The sequence below is a fragment of the Ochotona curzoniae genome, unplaced genomic scaffold (genome assembly GCF_017591425.1).
Source record: "Ochotona curzoniae isolate NIBS_2020 unplaced genomic scaffold, NIBS_Ocur_1.0 contig_1, whole genome shotgun sequence".
Taxonomy (NCBI): domain Eukaryota; kingdom Metazoa; phylum Chordata; class Mammalia; order Lagomorpha; family Ochotonidae; genus Ochotona; species Ochotona curzoniae.
The window spans coordinates 32565665-32579278 of NW_024464918.1; the positions used below are offsets into that span (position 1 = coordinate 32565665).

Sequence of the window (13614 nt, forward strand, 5' to 3'; positions counted from 1 at the left end):
TTGGGAAATGATAAAATACACCATAAGCACACCAGCATTAACTAGACAGTAGAGCTGGCTATGCTTTAATCTCTTTCTTTCTCTCTCTGTGATTTTAATTTTTAAAAATTGTCTACTGGCTCATTTTTATGTGTCTCAGTCATGTCAATTATATGTGTACATAAAACAATTTATTTTTCATGTATAAAGATAAGTTTTTAAAATGGAAACTGTAATGTACTAAGTTATTTTTAGAAAGTAATTTATCAATCCCTTTAAAATTCTCTAGCATGCCCACCACAGTAGGATGGAAATTCCGTTGGGAATGTGACTCAAGTCCTAACACTTTGACCTCACAGAGTGTTTGCAAAAACTGACTTAGTCCTCTGACCTGTAGAATAAGGGTTTGGACTAGATTATCCTCCAGACAGTGACCACAGGCATGGTTGTTGTGTATCCCCTCAGTGCATCCTCTCAACCATGTGGTCACCTCTTTACTCTGAGCATCATTTGTGTGTATGAGTTGATCTAACAACAAACTCTGTGTGATTCTAAAGCAGTCATGTTTTTAAAATGGATATTCCCTTATATTTTTAGGAAAAGATCCTCTTGAGTTTGATATTTATGAGAAATTCCATTTTCTCTTCTTAAAATTCTCCATGTCTTAAAATTAACATGTCCTTGGTTGTTATAGAACCTACAGTGAGTGTTGTCCAAGGGATATTCAGCAATAACGGGCACCTCACTCAGGACCCATACGACCTCCCAAAGAACAGCCACATCCCTTGCCATTACGACCTACTGCCTGTGCGAGACAGCTCATCCTCCCCTAAGCAAGAGGACGGTGGCAGCAGCAGTGGCAGCAGCAGCAGCAGTGAATGACACCAAAAATAGCCGGGTAGCCGCTGGAACCTTTTCCAGAACTGCAGTTGGGTTCTCCTCCATCCTGAAGTTGGCCACCCCATGGGAATGTTAAACAACTCGATAGGCAACTATTGGACATGAACTTGAAAGCGTGAAGCCAAGGCTGATGCTGACTATAGGTGCTTTTTGTACAGGTGGCTTGGAAGGAGACGACGATGTAATCTCCCATGGCCGTTAGTTGTAGAACTGCACCCAGAAGTTTGGTTTTCAGTAAGAAGATGTCAGCGTAAAGTGTGAACTGCAGGATGTCTTTGCAGACACGGGCTTGAGAAGTTAAAATTTAACCATTGCCTTTGCCATTTGCGTGAGGCTAATATTAATACAGGAGGAAACATCCTTCCATGTGGCAGGGGAATTGACTTTGAATGAATTCTAGAAGAGGATAGCAAATTTCAATAGGAAAATTTTGGATTTTTTTTTTTAGGATGAGGAGATGTACAATTAGAATTATTTTAGAAATAGTAGAAGTATTACAGAAATCAATACAAAATGTGCCAGCAGAGGTTTTTTTTCCCTGTTTGACCCTTACCCGCTTTAAACCGTGGCGTCATTCTGATCACTGTCACCATCATATGTGTTTGTCCCTTGAGTTTCATAACATATCCGTAATTATTTCACACATATAGAAATTAAATAATTTTATTTTTGACATACTGGGTTGAATGAGTGTGTGATGATTGGGAGAGATTATAAATTTTAAATGTAAGAAGATGCTTAGGTTTTGTAAACCATTTAATAATACGTGCCATAATATAGAATTAGCTGAAAGTTCTGATTAATTTTTCCCTAGAAGTGACCGAAATATTTTTTTTTGCATATTTGAGAAAAGGGCACTTTCCTTTTGTTGATTGTGGAGTTAGATGAACTATGCTTAAGCTGGTCTTTCGCATTGCTAATATGACATGTACCCCACTTTTCATTAATGTGTATTTCCATTTTTAAGTTGTATATTATATGTTTTGTAGTTTTGGGATTGTTAATGAAAAACTATTATATTATATCTTCATGGTTTCTTGTATCATTGTCACCTATCTCTCATTAGGTAAAAGTGTATGTGGTTTTTTTTTTTCTTCTGAAGGGAAGAAAGGAAAATATATAAACAGAAACAATTAAATTGGTCATTACTAGAGTGCTACAATAGCCATAAGTGAATGTCTTATGATTGAAGTGGAGAACTTTTTCCTTCCGTGCATACTAACCATGCAAGAACACTTCTCACCCTGAGGTTATTGTTTCATGGTGAGAACTACCTGAGCAAGCAGAGGTACAGAAAGGCTGAACAGGGAGCGACCTCCTTAGAGAAAACACTGACCTGCAATCTTTCAAGGACATGGCACCGTATGTGGCATGGCAATCTGCCTGTGAGAGCCAGGAACAAGCAATGCTTGTGTACTCTCTCCTCCGGTAGAGTGCTCGAGGCACTGGACACAGACATGCTGCTGGATACAGAGTTGGAATGTCTGGTTATTTCATGTCTCAGAACAGAACCAGGAATAGTCATCTGGTGGGTAACACACTTAGAACACTCACCCCATTGATGAATATTTTCTTTCTAAGCAACTCCAAAATCAATTCAAAGAAGTAAGGACGGCCTAAGACAAGCTGTAGAAACAGATCATTTATTCCACTAGCTAACCACAGACTGAACCTAGACTTTAAGCAATGGGCAACAAAGTGAGAAACATGTGGGACACAGGAGTCCCTTTTCCTGAGGAAATACGACATTTCCCCAGGCTTTACCAAGGATCAAGTCTTCTAAACTCGACTTAAGGTGGTGTTTCCTCTTTACTTCCTGAAAGTAGGTGTTCTTCATTTGTTTATCTTAAAGTACGCGATTCTTTTCCCATGCCACTGCAGAGGGCAAAGGAGCCTCCTGTTCAAAATCCGCAGCAACTGAAAAGAGGACCCGACAACAGGTGTGAGCTCCAGTAGGTTCATTCTGACAAGTTGCTCAAGCCGCCTGAGGTCTGGAAGCATTTGCTCCTGGGGCAGAATCTCTTCAACATCAGGGCACATGTAGTATTTTAAATAGTATAAATGTGCATATCATGCATGTTATGTTTGGCCAGATGTGATTGAGAAGGCAATATTTTATAATAAACACTCTGAGATGCAGATTTGAGTAAAGAAAGAAACAGCTTTATCAGGGTGAAATTTATAGACAAGAAAAAAAAAAAGTCAATGGATTATCTCCACAAGATTTGAAGGGGCAGCCATAGGAACTTTTCCTGTTCCTAAATTGCCAGAATTAATTCAGTGGCTAAGTTATTCTTTATACAAAGTAAACCTATTCTCAGGACCTTTGACCTCACATGAATTTTGGACCCTAAAATTAATTTCTGCTGTGTATCCTGTAGAGATCAAAGCAGTGAGCTTGGAAACATCTTTCAAAAGCCACTCATTTAGGAATATTAACCAAGCTGTTGTTCCCTTCCTAGAATTTGCTGTATCAGAAAATTCATAGATTATTCTCATTTATATATAAACACATCACATTGGCCTGACTGATCATGCATATGTTCACTTTAATAAGGAGAGTATGTAATCTATACTTCATTATGTGATAAGGAAACTTTCATAATTATTTACAGGATTGATGTTAATTCATCTAGTAATAGGAACAGAAAATGTATGTATTTAGCATTGTCTTCATGAAATTTATATTCACTCAGTTCAGGAAAACCAACTATATAAGAAGACAGTTAAAACCTGTTTCAACTAAATTGATAAGAAATGCAAATAATTTTAGAAAAAAATGTGGTCATTTTGACCTCGAAGATTTGAAGTAGTTGTTTGTAATTTGGACCTTTAAACCAAAAATATTATAAAAGTTGAACAAGGGTATCACAATATCATTTATAATTGATATTGATATTAGAAGTCCATTTAACAAATTCATTTTAAAATGATTTTTAAGGCTGCATTTTCTGAAGTAATAACTTTTCTAGGTCATGTGTCTTTATTATCCGAAGTAATTATCAAGAGACATTTCTGTCCTAAAGGCTTTATGTTGTAGAATTGTACATAAATATTTGAGTGTAAATCATATAGTATAGAGGAGAACTTGCCGATTAGCTAATGAGCAAACTACCCCTTAGTGTCTTGTTAATAACGAGTGCCAAAAGCTGAGTCTGCCTGTCCTAGTTCAGCATTGTACCTAGACTTCATTTTGATATGACTGAATTGCAATATATATATATTTTAAAAGAAAAAACTCAAAATTACATTGGATTTACTGGGTTTTGTCAAACAACACTTTCCATGTTGAAATATCTCTATTTTCCAAAGATGATAAACTTTCGTCAGTATTAGCCTACACTGTCATTTATATTACTGAATGAATTCATGAATTGATGCAATAAACTTTCTTTTTAAAAAATTTCTATCTAGTGTTTATTTCTATTCTGATTCTACTGCTGATAAATGAGAAGAAATTTATGATCTTAATGAAATACACCCTTTTTATGCTTAGCTCCACAGCATTGTGCATAGATGTTTAAATAACAGCATTTTATTGTATTGGATTGCTTATACATATGTATATATATATATATATATATGCTTCCCTTTCAGATTGAATTCCTTTTAAGGAAGAAAGCAAACCTTTACTCATAAAATCGTTCCAGAAACTCAGGTTAGTGTCTGAGACTCAGTTCTTTTGTCAATAGCTTGGGGTTATCTTATGTGGATTTGCTTGCTGTATCCCAGTGCCTGTTAATGTGTTCCTTTGTAACTGAAGCATTTCTGAAGCCTTCACTCTATAGCACTGTGTTCCAGGGATCACAGGGGGTTTAAAAATGTTGTTTCTTGTTGTTCCTTCGCTGGAGGCCTCACAGCCAAGTACATAGAGCATGAGAAGTGAAATAGGTGAGCCATTTTCAAGCTGCTTATTAGTCTAGGAAATAATCATCTTACTAACTTTGTGACTTTGCTGACTTACTTCTCAAGGTCTTGTTTTTCTTCCTTGTAATGTTTTGGAAATGGCAGTAGCTACTTCATAGGCTTTTATGAGGATATGGTAGCTTTATAAACTTTCAAAATATCCCAGTCCCTGGCACATAATGGATACACCCAGTAAATGCTGGTCATTTTTATTACTATTATAAAAATTAGCTAGTAATAAGAGCCATTTGCAATAATTAGAAGAGAGATGAGGCTGGTCAAAGGGCAGTGATCATTTAATGAATATGACACAGGCATATGTTCATAAGACCATATCCTGGTGTATTTTCTTATCATCACAAAAGCTCATACATATGTAATTTCTTTTTTAAGGTTTTTAAAAATTATTTTTATTTGAAAGTCAGATATACAGAGAGGAGAGGCAGATAGGAGGAGAGGCAGAGAGGAAGATCTTCCATCTGATAGTTCACTTCCCAAGTGAGCGCAATGGCCAGAGCTGAGCTGATCCAATGCCAGGAGCCAGGAGCCTCTTCCTGGTCACCTATGCAGGTTCAGAGTCCCAAGGCTTTGGGCCATCCTCAACTACTTCCCCAGGCCACAAGCAGAGAGCTGGATGGGAAGTGGGGCTTAGAACTGGTGCTTAGAACTGGCAGCCATATGGGATCCTGGCACGGGAAGACTAGGAGTTTAGCTGCTAGGCTACTGTACCAGGTCCCATATGTAATTTCTATAGGAAGAGTTTAGGAAAGTAATTAGTGTATGATATCATCTTCCATTCACATGTCTCTTCCTAAGAATTAGGAGTGCTATTGAAACTTTTGGATGTGTGTTTCCAGAAAGATGCTGACCTGGCACATAACATTCCCATCCAGAATAGAACCACTGACCAAAAAAGAAAAGAAAGTCAAGAGCTGATGTTGGCAACTTAAGAGATATACAGGGAAATTGAAATATCACATCTTTGAGAGTAGGTGGTGTGCAAAATTGTCACTGTGAACTGTTAGGAGATGGGGAGGGAGCGGTGAAGTTGGATACAGGTCTGGTGCGAGCCACAAGAGTTAGATGGATACATAAAGAGAAGAAGGGAGAAAGTCCTGGCTGTTTGCTTTTTGCAGCCATGAAAGAGGCCAGTGGTCCCTTGGGTGACGGAATCTCAGGACAGTTGGCTTCCACATAGGGCTGAGGTCAGACTTTTGTCTCGTTAAACATGTCAGCTGAGAGACTCTCTGACCCTTAACATCGTCCAAGAGATTCAGCTGCTCACTGGCTACCCATTGACGGAGAAACGCCTGCCTGGTGGCCAGTACACCAGTGAGCAGTGAGATTCACAAAGGAATGTGAGATCTAGTGCACTGTCCACATGAGTAGGCAAACAAAATCACAAGCCACTTGGAGAAAACACTGTAGCCCAGTTAGAGAAGACTGAATGGAAACACTGCAAAAAAAAAAAAGCCTCTATCAGGGAGGCAGAGCTAATAGAAAAAATGGAAGAAAAACTAGATCAACTAGGATTAAAACTCTTCCATGGTTGTAATTAAAGGCCCAGAAGGAGTTTCCCAGAAGTAACAGATGGAAATTGTGGGTGAAACCAAAGCAGGGAGGATTAACCCACTCAATGTTGAAGCAGGTGCTGGTCCAGAAAAGTGAAAAAAGAACTCAAGGGGAGCGATAATGAAGAGAAGTCCATAAATTGTGCTCTTCCATCAGGGGAGTGATACTTCTTCTATGTTCCAGATATGAAGAGAACTACTCAGGTAGTAAAACAAAGTGAATGGATAAAAGCATTGGAGGGAGGAGGGGAGATTCATCCCGATGTAACTTCTGAACTTGAAGCGAACGAGCCGATTTCTCACAGGAAAGTTAACTGGTGAATTGAGAACGTATGGGGCAGGAAGAAGCCACAGCAGGACAAGGCTGGTGGCAGATTGGGCTTGCTAGCTCTTCTTCTGCTGTACTGTAAACTGCCCCCCAGAAAGGTGGTGAAAGAGCCCCCATTTCATTCTGCTTCGAATTGCAGACTCTAGCCAGTCTAGAGCAGGCAGAGGCAGTGATGAAGCAGAGAGTCACTGGATAAAAGTTCAAAATACACAGGCACGCCAAGTTACTGTTGGGGACTCAGCAAATCCACATTTAAGGGCATTACTGGAGGAAGCCTTGCGTGGCTCTTGGTTTATAGCAATCATACGTCTTCATAGGTTGATGACCTGGACTTTAGACACTGTTATTTTCATACTAATATGAATTTCAAATAACAAATGCAATTTAATTATGTAAAACATACTTGAATTATGCACATCAAAAGTATGAGAATTTAAATTGTTTCTCTGTTATAGCTTGAAAAAAATTAAAAGAAACAAGCAGTTTTTTAAAAAGTTAAATTCTGAAAAATGTTTCTTCCATCTCACACTTTATGGGATTTTAGTTGTCATCCAAATGTTTTCCTATCATCCCTCCAAAGTACAGGGAGAATTTTTTAAAAATGCTTCAGAAGTTAGAAGCTAGTACAAACTACCTTTGTTTCATCATGTTTAACCACATGTAACATTGGCTGGCTCAAGAGCAGGTAGTAGGGAATTAAGTCACTTTAAAGTAGAGGTTGTGTTCATTGTTACACAGTTTTCTTGGGTGATGGAAGAAAGAACAGTGAGAATCAAATTACAGTCTTCAACAAGACAGGGTAAAGCTCTCATCTAGCAGTTCAATCATGACTTCTCCAGAAAGGCCTTTGCTGACCATATGTGTGGGTGAATGCCATAACCCTGTATGTTAGCACCCTACTTGATTGTCTTCCTGTGACTTGGTGTCTGAAGTATAGTGATGGGTTTTTCTGTGTTCATTGATTGTCTGCCTTTCCAGTGCAGACATAAGCACCTTGAGGGAAAGACCTTTCGGTATGGTTCAGTGCCTGTCACCAGAACACTCAGTAGTGTCTGCCACATGACCGAATTGCAGTACCTCTGTGGATTGATTGATAGGTTGGTTGATTCAATGAATACTTCTGCTTAATTTGCTTTTGTTCTTCCCTATCCTTCTTCACAAGTGTCTTCAAGATATTATTCCTTCTTTGTTTGTTGGGCACTTGCAGTAACCCATGGTGAGACTTGCAAGTCTTGGGAGTTGATCAGCTAAAGGAAAATAGAATAATAAGATGTCTGTATAGCAAAATGTGTTCTTTGATTTCAAAGTTCTTTAGTACTTATCCTCAAAACTGACATGTGCACCTCTAGAGGTTTGGGGTGTTGAGAGCATTTCCATTGTGTGTTTCCCAGTAGGTAATGCTAGCCTGTTTGTTTGTTTGTTTGTTTATATTGGAAAAGCAGATCTACAGAGCAGAGAGACAGAAAGATCCTCCATCAGCCAATTCGCTCTCTCAGATGACCACAAGAACTGAGCTGATACAAACCAGGAGCCAGGAACCTCCTCCTAGTCCCCCATGGGTTCAGGGTCCCAAGACACTGGGCCATCTCCTCTGCCCTCCCAGGCCACAAGAGGGCTAGATGAGAAGTGGAGCATTCAGGACACAAACCATTGCCCACTTGGGATGCTGGTACTACAAGGCAGAGGATCAGCCAGTTGAGCAAGGCCCTAGCCAATGCATTTTTAAAGATTTGTTTTATTTATTTGAAAGGCAGATTTACTGAGAGAAAAGGAGAGACACAGAGAAAGAAAATGCACTTGAGACTTTTGCTCCAGTGGATGCCCAATTAGTAAAAGCCATTAAATATGGATGCCTATGTTGTAAGAATTGGGGTGACTGCTTTTTTCTTCACATGGTACTAGTTTTAAAAAGATCACTAATTGGATGGGCCTTGATAATTGATAATAAATGCCCTTTTGGCTTAATTGTAACTGGGACTTTATTGCACACACACAATCCTTAATGTTTTATTTGCAATGCAAGTGGCTTGAATTGCTGGCAGGAAGCAAACTCCAGTGAAGTTGCTTGGAGTGGAATGCAGGATTTCTCTAACTTGCCAGAGATGTCAAAAAAACAACAACAACAACAACAACTTGACAGGCTCAACTTGTATGCTGATTGTCAGAAACAATGCATGATTTTAAAAGTGGAGAATGGGAGGAGAAGCAGGGTGAGGGAAAAGGAGAAGCTCAAAATGCTGTTCTTTGCCCTGTAGAGAAAAGCTTCAGTGAATGCCAATGAATGCACTTAAACCTGGGATGAGGAGCCTGGTGGCTGTATTCTTGACTACAAAATGCCTTTTGGCATTGAAAGAGCTTCCCATTAAATGCTTTTGATTGAATGCACAAATATAAGAACTTCTGCACTTCATTAACTGTCTTAGACACTTTTAAGGAAAAGGTATTAAATACCATGAATATTAAAAACCCACAATGCCATTCAACAAAAACTTAAAGCCTAAGCCCAGTCTATTATAACATTGCCATGGAACTATACATATTACATAATCAAGATAGATTACCCTATGCCTGCACAGATCCTAAAAGCAGACATATCTGAACCAAACACAGTATTTCTTGGAATAACAGTGTCACCTATTCAGGTGACATTTGCAAGGAAAACATTTGCTAGGATGTTTAAATCCCGGATATATTCATTTTTTAAGACTGGACTCACCATTTTTATAGTCAGAGTTCCAAGATCAGACGAGATCGGGCGCGTTCAGGGTGGTATGGCCGCAGACTATAGTCAGAGTTCTTGCATTGTTAGGGAATCTCTGATGCTACAAGAAAGTAAGTTCTCCAAGGGAAACCCATGGGGGTCAGCCTCCATGGGGGTGATGAGTCAGTATGCAAAGACTCTGGCTGCCGTGGATTTGTTCCTGGACGCGTGCGAAAGTAGAGAATGATGCTTGCTGGTCGCCATTCTTTGGCAGATTAAATCACTATGTTTGTCATCTGCTTAGGCATCTGTGGATGTGGCTTTTATTGAAACTACAGATTCTTGTGAGTAGTGACAAGAATGTATTAAAAGTGATAAGGCATTTTGAGAATGATGGAAACAAAGGGGAATGTGGAATTGGTAAGACTGTTGGCTGATTTCCACTTTTGACAACTTCCGTGATCCACATGAAGGTATTTTCCATCACTCAACTATTTTGTCACCTGAAAAAAAGATAGTTAACGACAACTGTTCTTTCCCACTGAAATTCATATCACATGTAAAGCGCTAATATTTTACAACAACTTCACGTGAATGTGCTACCTGTTGGAAAATAACATAGAATAGCTTTTAATTCATTTGTGTGTTTTTCATCTACTTTACAGATGTAGTGACAGACAGGCAGAGATTAAGAGAGAGAGAATGAGAGAAAGGTCTTCCCTGCACTGGTGTTCCCTCCAAATGCCCACACTAGCTGGGATTGACCCAGACGAGAGCCAGGAACCAGGAACTCCATCTGGATCTCCCACGTAGGTTGTGGGGGCACAAGCATTTGATCCACATCCACTGTTTTCCCAAAATTCCTACAAGGTGAAGCAAAGTAGCCAAGGCTAGAACTGGCATTGCACTAAGATAGGGGGCTGTCCCAAGCTGTGGCTTAACCTGCTACACCACAATGTCCACACCTCCTAAAATAACTTTAAGAATTATGGAGCTATTCTATTAAAGCTTACACTTATCACAGCTACCATTATGAAGGATCAAGAAAGAAGAGATCAAAATATTGATTTTTCTAGAATTCACGAAGGATAGGAAATGCATTGTCCTGCTGATTCTCACAGATGATGTTACAGGCATTTCACTTGCTCAACGTTAAAATGAACTTTCAGGATGGTGCTGTTTATATCGCTGTGCTTTGCACCTTACTGGTGGCATCTGGTGTTTCCAGCAGCTGACCACCCTGAGAGAAGTAGGGATGGAAAGAATGAACATTTGTGAGATGGTTGCTGGAAGGAATCCAACCTTTCTGCCATAATACTGCTGTTAAAGCCGCCAGTATCATTTTTAAGATGGAAATAATCTTGAGAAAGTGAAATGCCATGTTTAGACTTTAAAAGTTTTAGCAAAAATCAAGTGGGACATATGGAGAGGTCCCTTCCACCCTGTTTCCCTTTGTGCTTCTCCTCGCCTTGTCCACATCCTTCACCAAAGCAGAGGTTTCTGTGCCCACGCCATCAACACTATGCTTTGCCCATGGTCGATTCCCAGAGGGTTCTTGTGGGGCAAGGTTGAGGTGATGAAAACCTTTAACAGGCGAGGGTATGTGGGAGCTCTTAGAGCAGTTGGGGTGTGTCCCTGTTCCTGATCATCTGAACCTATCTAGTCTCACTCTGCTTCCTGTCTGACATGTGATCACTTCCTGCCTTCCTCATCCATCATGATGTGAGGCTTTCAATAAAGTCCCTTGATGCTGAGCAATGCCAGTGCCATCACATTGAACCTTCAGAACTGTGAGCTAAATAAGTCTCCCTTTACTTTGTAGGTAGCCTGTCACAGGTATCCTGTATAGCGTGATGCAGCTAGTACGCTGCAGCTCTGAGAGTCTTTCCGTATTACATCATCTCCAAGAGAGCCCATGAAAGGCAGTTTTCATTTCTGCGACACTGGAAACTGGCTGGAGCGTGTCTTTCTCATTCTTTCCCTCTGCTTGCATCTCTGTGTGCCTCACCTATGTGTTCTGGCATGTTGTCTTCTTATTACTCCATTGAGCTCCTCAGCATGCTACACTTTTTTTCTCTTTTGTTAACTTCCTGCTCCGATAGTTCTAGCAGCCTGCCGAATCTTACTCGGTTCTTAGATTTGCTCAGTGCCTTTCAGCACGCCTCGGAAGCTGGGCATGATGTGCTGCATAAATGTAACCGCAGTAGAGCCCATTAGGAAAGTGGAAATAGTGTCTGGTGGCAGATGAAATCGCTCCATAGTTCTTTGCTTAGTCTTCTTGTTTTGTGGGAGTCTGTGCCACTCGATTACAGTTAGAATTGGAATTGTTTATTTTCCTCCCCCTCCTTATCCCCCAGGAGGCATTTCCCTGCCCCTAACTAGATTAGGCGCTGACACTTCAGGTTAACATGCTTATGAGGGCAGCAGAATCAGGCTGATCTGGCACTTGTGAAAGTCAATGTTTTTCTTCACCTCTGCTAGAAGCAAGAGGGCAGTCTGGTTTGTTTGTTTGTTTTCTTGTCCTCTGATAAAAACCCTGAGGATCAGGTTTAGTCTCCAGAGGTAGGGCCCTTGTGTGAGTGGGTCCCGCTGGGGTAGTTCCTGACTCACGCACGTGGTTCAGCAGCTCGTCAGTTAGACTTCCGGTTTTCCTGTCTCCTTGCTGCTCCCTGTGTTTACTGGCCTGGGTGAGCTGTGCTTCTCTCGACATTCCCCACATCTTCCAGGCAGAGGGGCAAGGGTTTGCTCCAGAATCCCACTTCTCTGAAGGAGCCAGCAAGAGTTGTTGGTGTTCAGTGTATTCACGATTTTCCTTCAGGTTAAAATGGAGTGGCAACTTGCAAGCTGTTGATGTGCCAGGTCAGAAACTGGAAATCTGAAGAGCCACTTGTGTTGGACTGCCTAACTAACCTTCTGGGCAGGAAATGGTTCTGTAGCAGAAACGCTGGATTCCTTTTGTTTCCTTAAATATGCATAAAACCCTTAGTCCTTACTTCATTATCACAATTAAAGGAACCAGGCCGTTGCCGCGCCTAGCAGCTAAAGTCCTCACTTTGCCAGGATTCCATATGGGCACTGGTTCATGTTCCCAGCAGCCTCGTTTCCCATCCAGCTCCCTGCTTGTGGCCTGGGAAAGCAGTTGAGGAAAGCCCAAAGCCTTGGGAGACCCCATGGGAGACCCAGAAGAAACTCCTGGCTCCTGGCTTCGGATCAGCTTGGCTCTAGCTGTTGTGGCCACTTGGGGAGTGAATCATAGGACAGAGGATCTTCCTCTCTGTCTCTCCACATCTGTATATCTGCCTTTCTAATAAAAATAAATAAATCTTTAAAAAAAAAAAAGGGGGGGGCCCGGCGCGGTGGCGCAAGTGGTTAAAGGTCCACGCCTTGCACGCCCAGGATCCCATATGGGTGCCGGTTCTAATCCCGGCAGCCTCGCTTCCCTTCCAGCTCCCTGCCTGTGGCCCGGGAAAGCAGTCGAGGACAGCCCAAGGCTTTAGGAACCTGCACCCGCGTGGGAGACCCGGAAGAGGCTCCTGGCTTCGGATCGGCATAGTATCGGCCCGTTGCGCTCACTTGGGGAGTGAATCATCGGATGGAAGATCTTCCTCTCTGTCTCTCCTCTCTGTATATCCGCCTTTCCAATGAAAAAATAATAAAAATAAATCTTTTAAAAAAATATATAAATAAAAATAAAAATAAAAGAATTAAAGGAACCTTCTTTGTGGTCCTAGAAATTCCTAATGGATAACACCTGCTTTAAATTAAAAAAGAAAAAACTTTAATAGAAGGAAATGTACACTTTAAAAAGTTTGACCTTTTCTTTTTTTCTTTTTTGAAGACTTTTATTTTTATTTTCATTACAAAGTCAGATATACAGAGAGGAGGAGAGACAGAGAGGAAGATCTTATGTCCAATGATTCATTCCCCAAGTGAGTGCAATGGCCGGCGCTGTCAATCCGAAGCCCGGAGCCAGGAGCTTCTTCTAGGTCTCCCACACGGGTGCAGTGTCCCAAGGCTTTTGGTCATCCTCGACTGCTTTCCCAGGCCCCAAGCAGGGAGCTGGATGGGAAGTGGAGCTGCCGAGATTAGAACCGGCGCCCCTATGGGATCCTGGCATGTTCAAGGCCACACTGAAGTTACAGTCCAGATTACATGCTCTCAGATCAATGGTGAGAAGCCCGGAGCGATAACCTAGTTTTTTGAAATATGTAAATATGTATAAGTATCTC

General features: G+C 40.9%; 1 protein-coding gene across 1 annotated transcript in view; it reads left to right on the forward strand.

Annotated features, from left to right (window-relative positions):
* MEGF10 (multiple EGF like domains 10) overlaps window positions 1–3068 on the forward strand; it is a 145665-nt gene extending 142597 nt beyond the window's left edge. Inside the window, exons 25-26 of the mRNA XM_040970225.1 lie at window positions 674–853; window positions 2773–3068. Coding sequence (XP_040826159.1) covers window positions 674–853; window positions 2773–2825 — 233 coding nt within the window. The 3' untranslated portion in view covers window positions 2826–3068. The remainder of the gene's footprint in view (window positions 1–673; window positions 854–2772) is intronic.
* Window positions 3069–13614: the final 10546 nt, after the last annotated feature.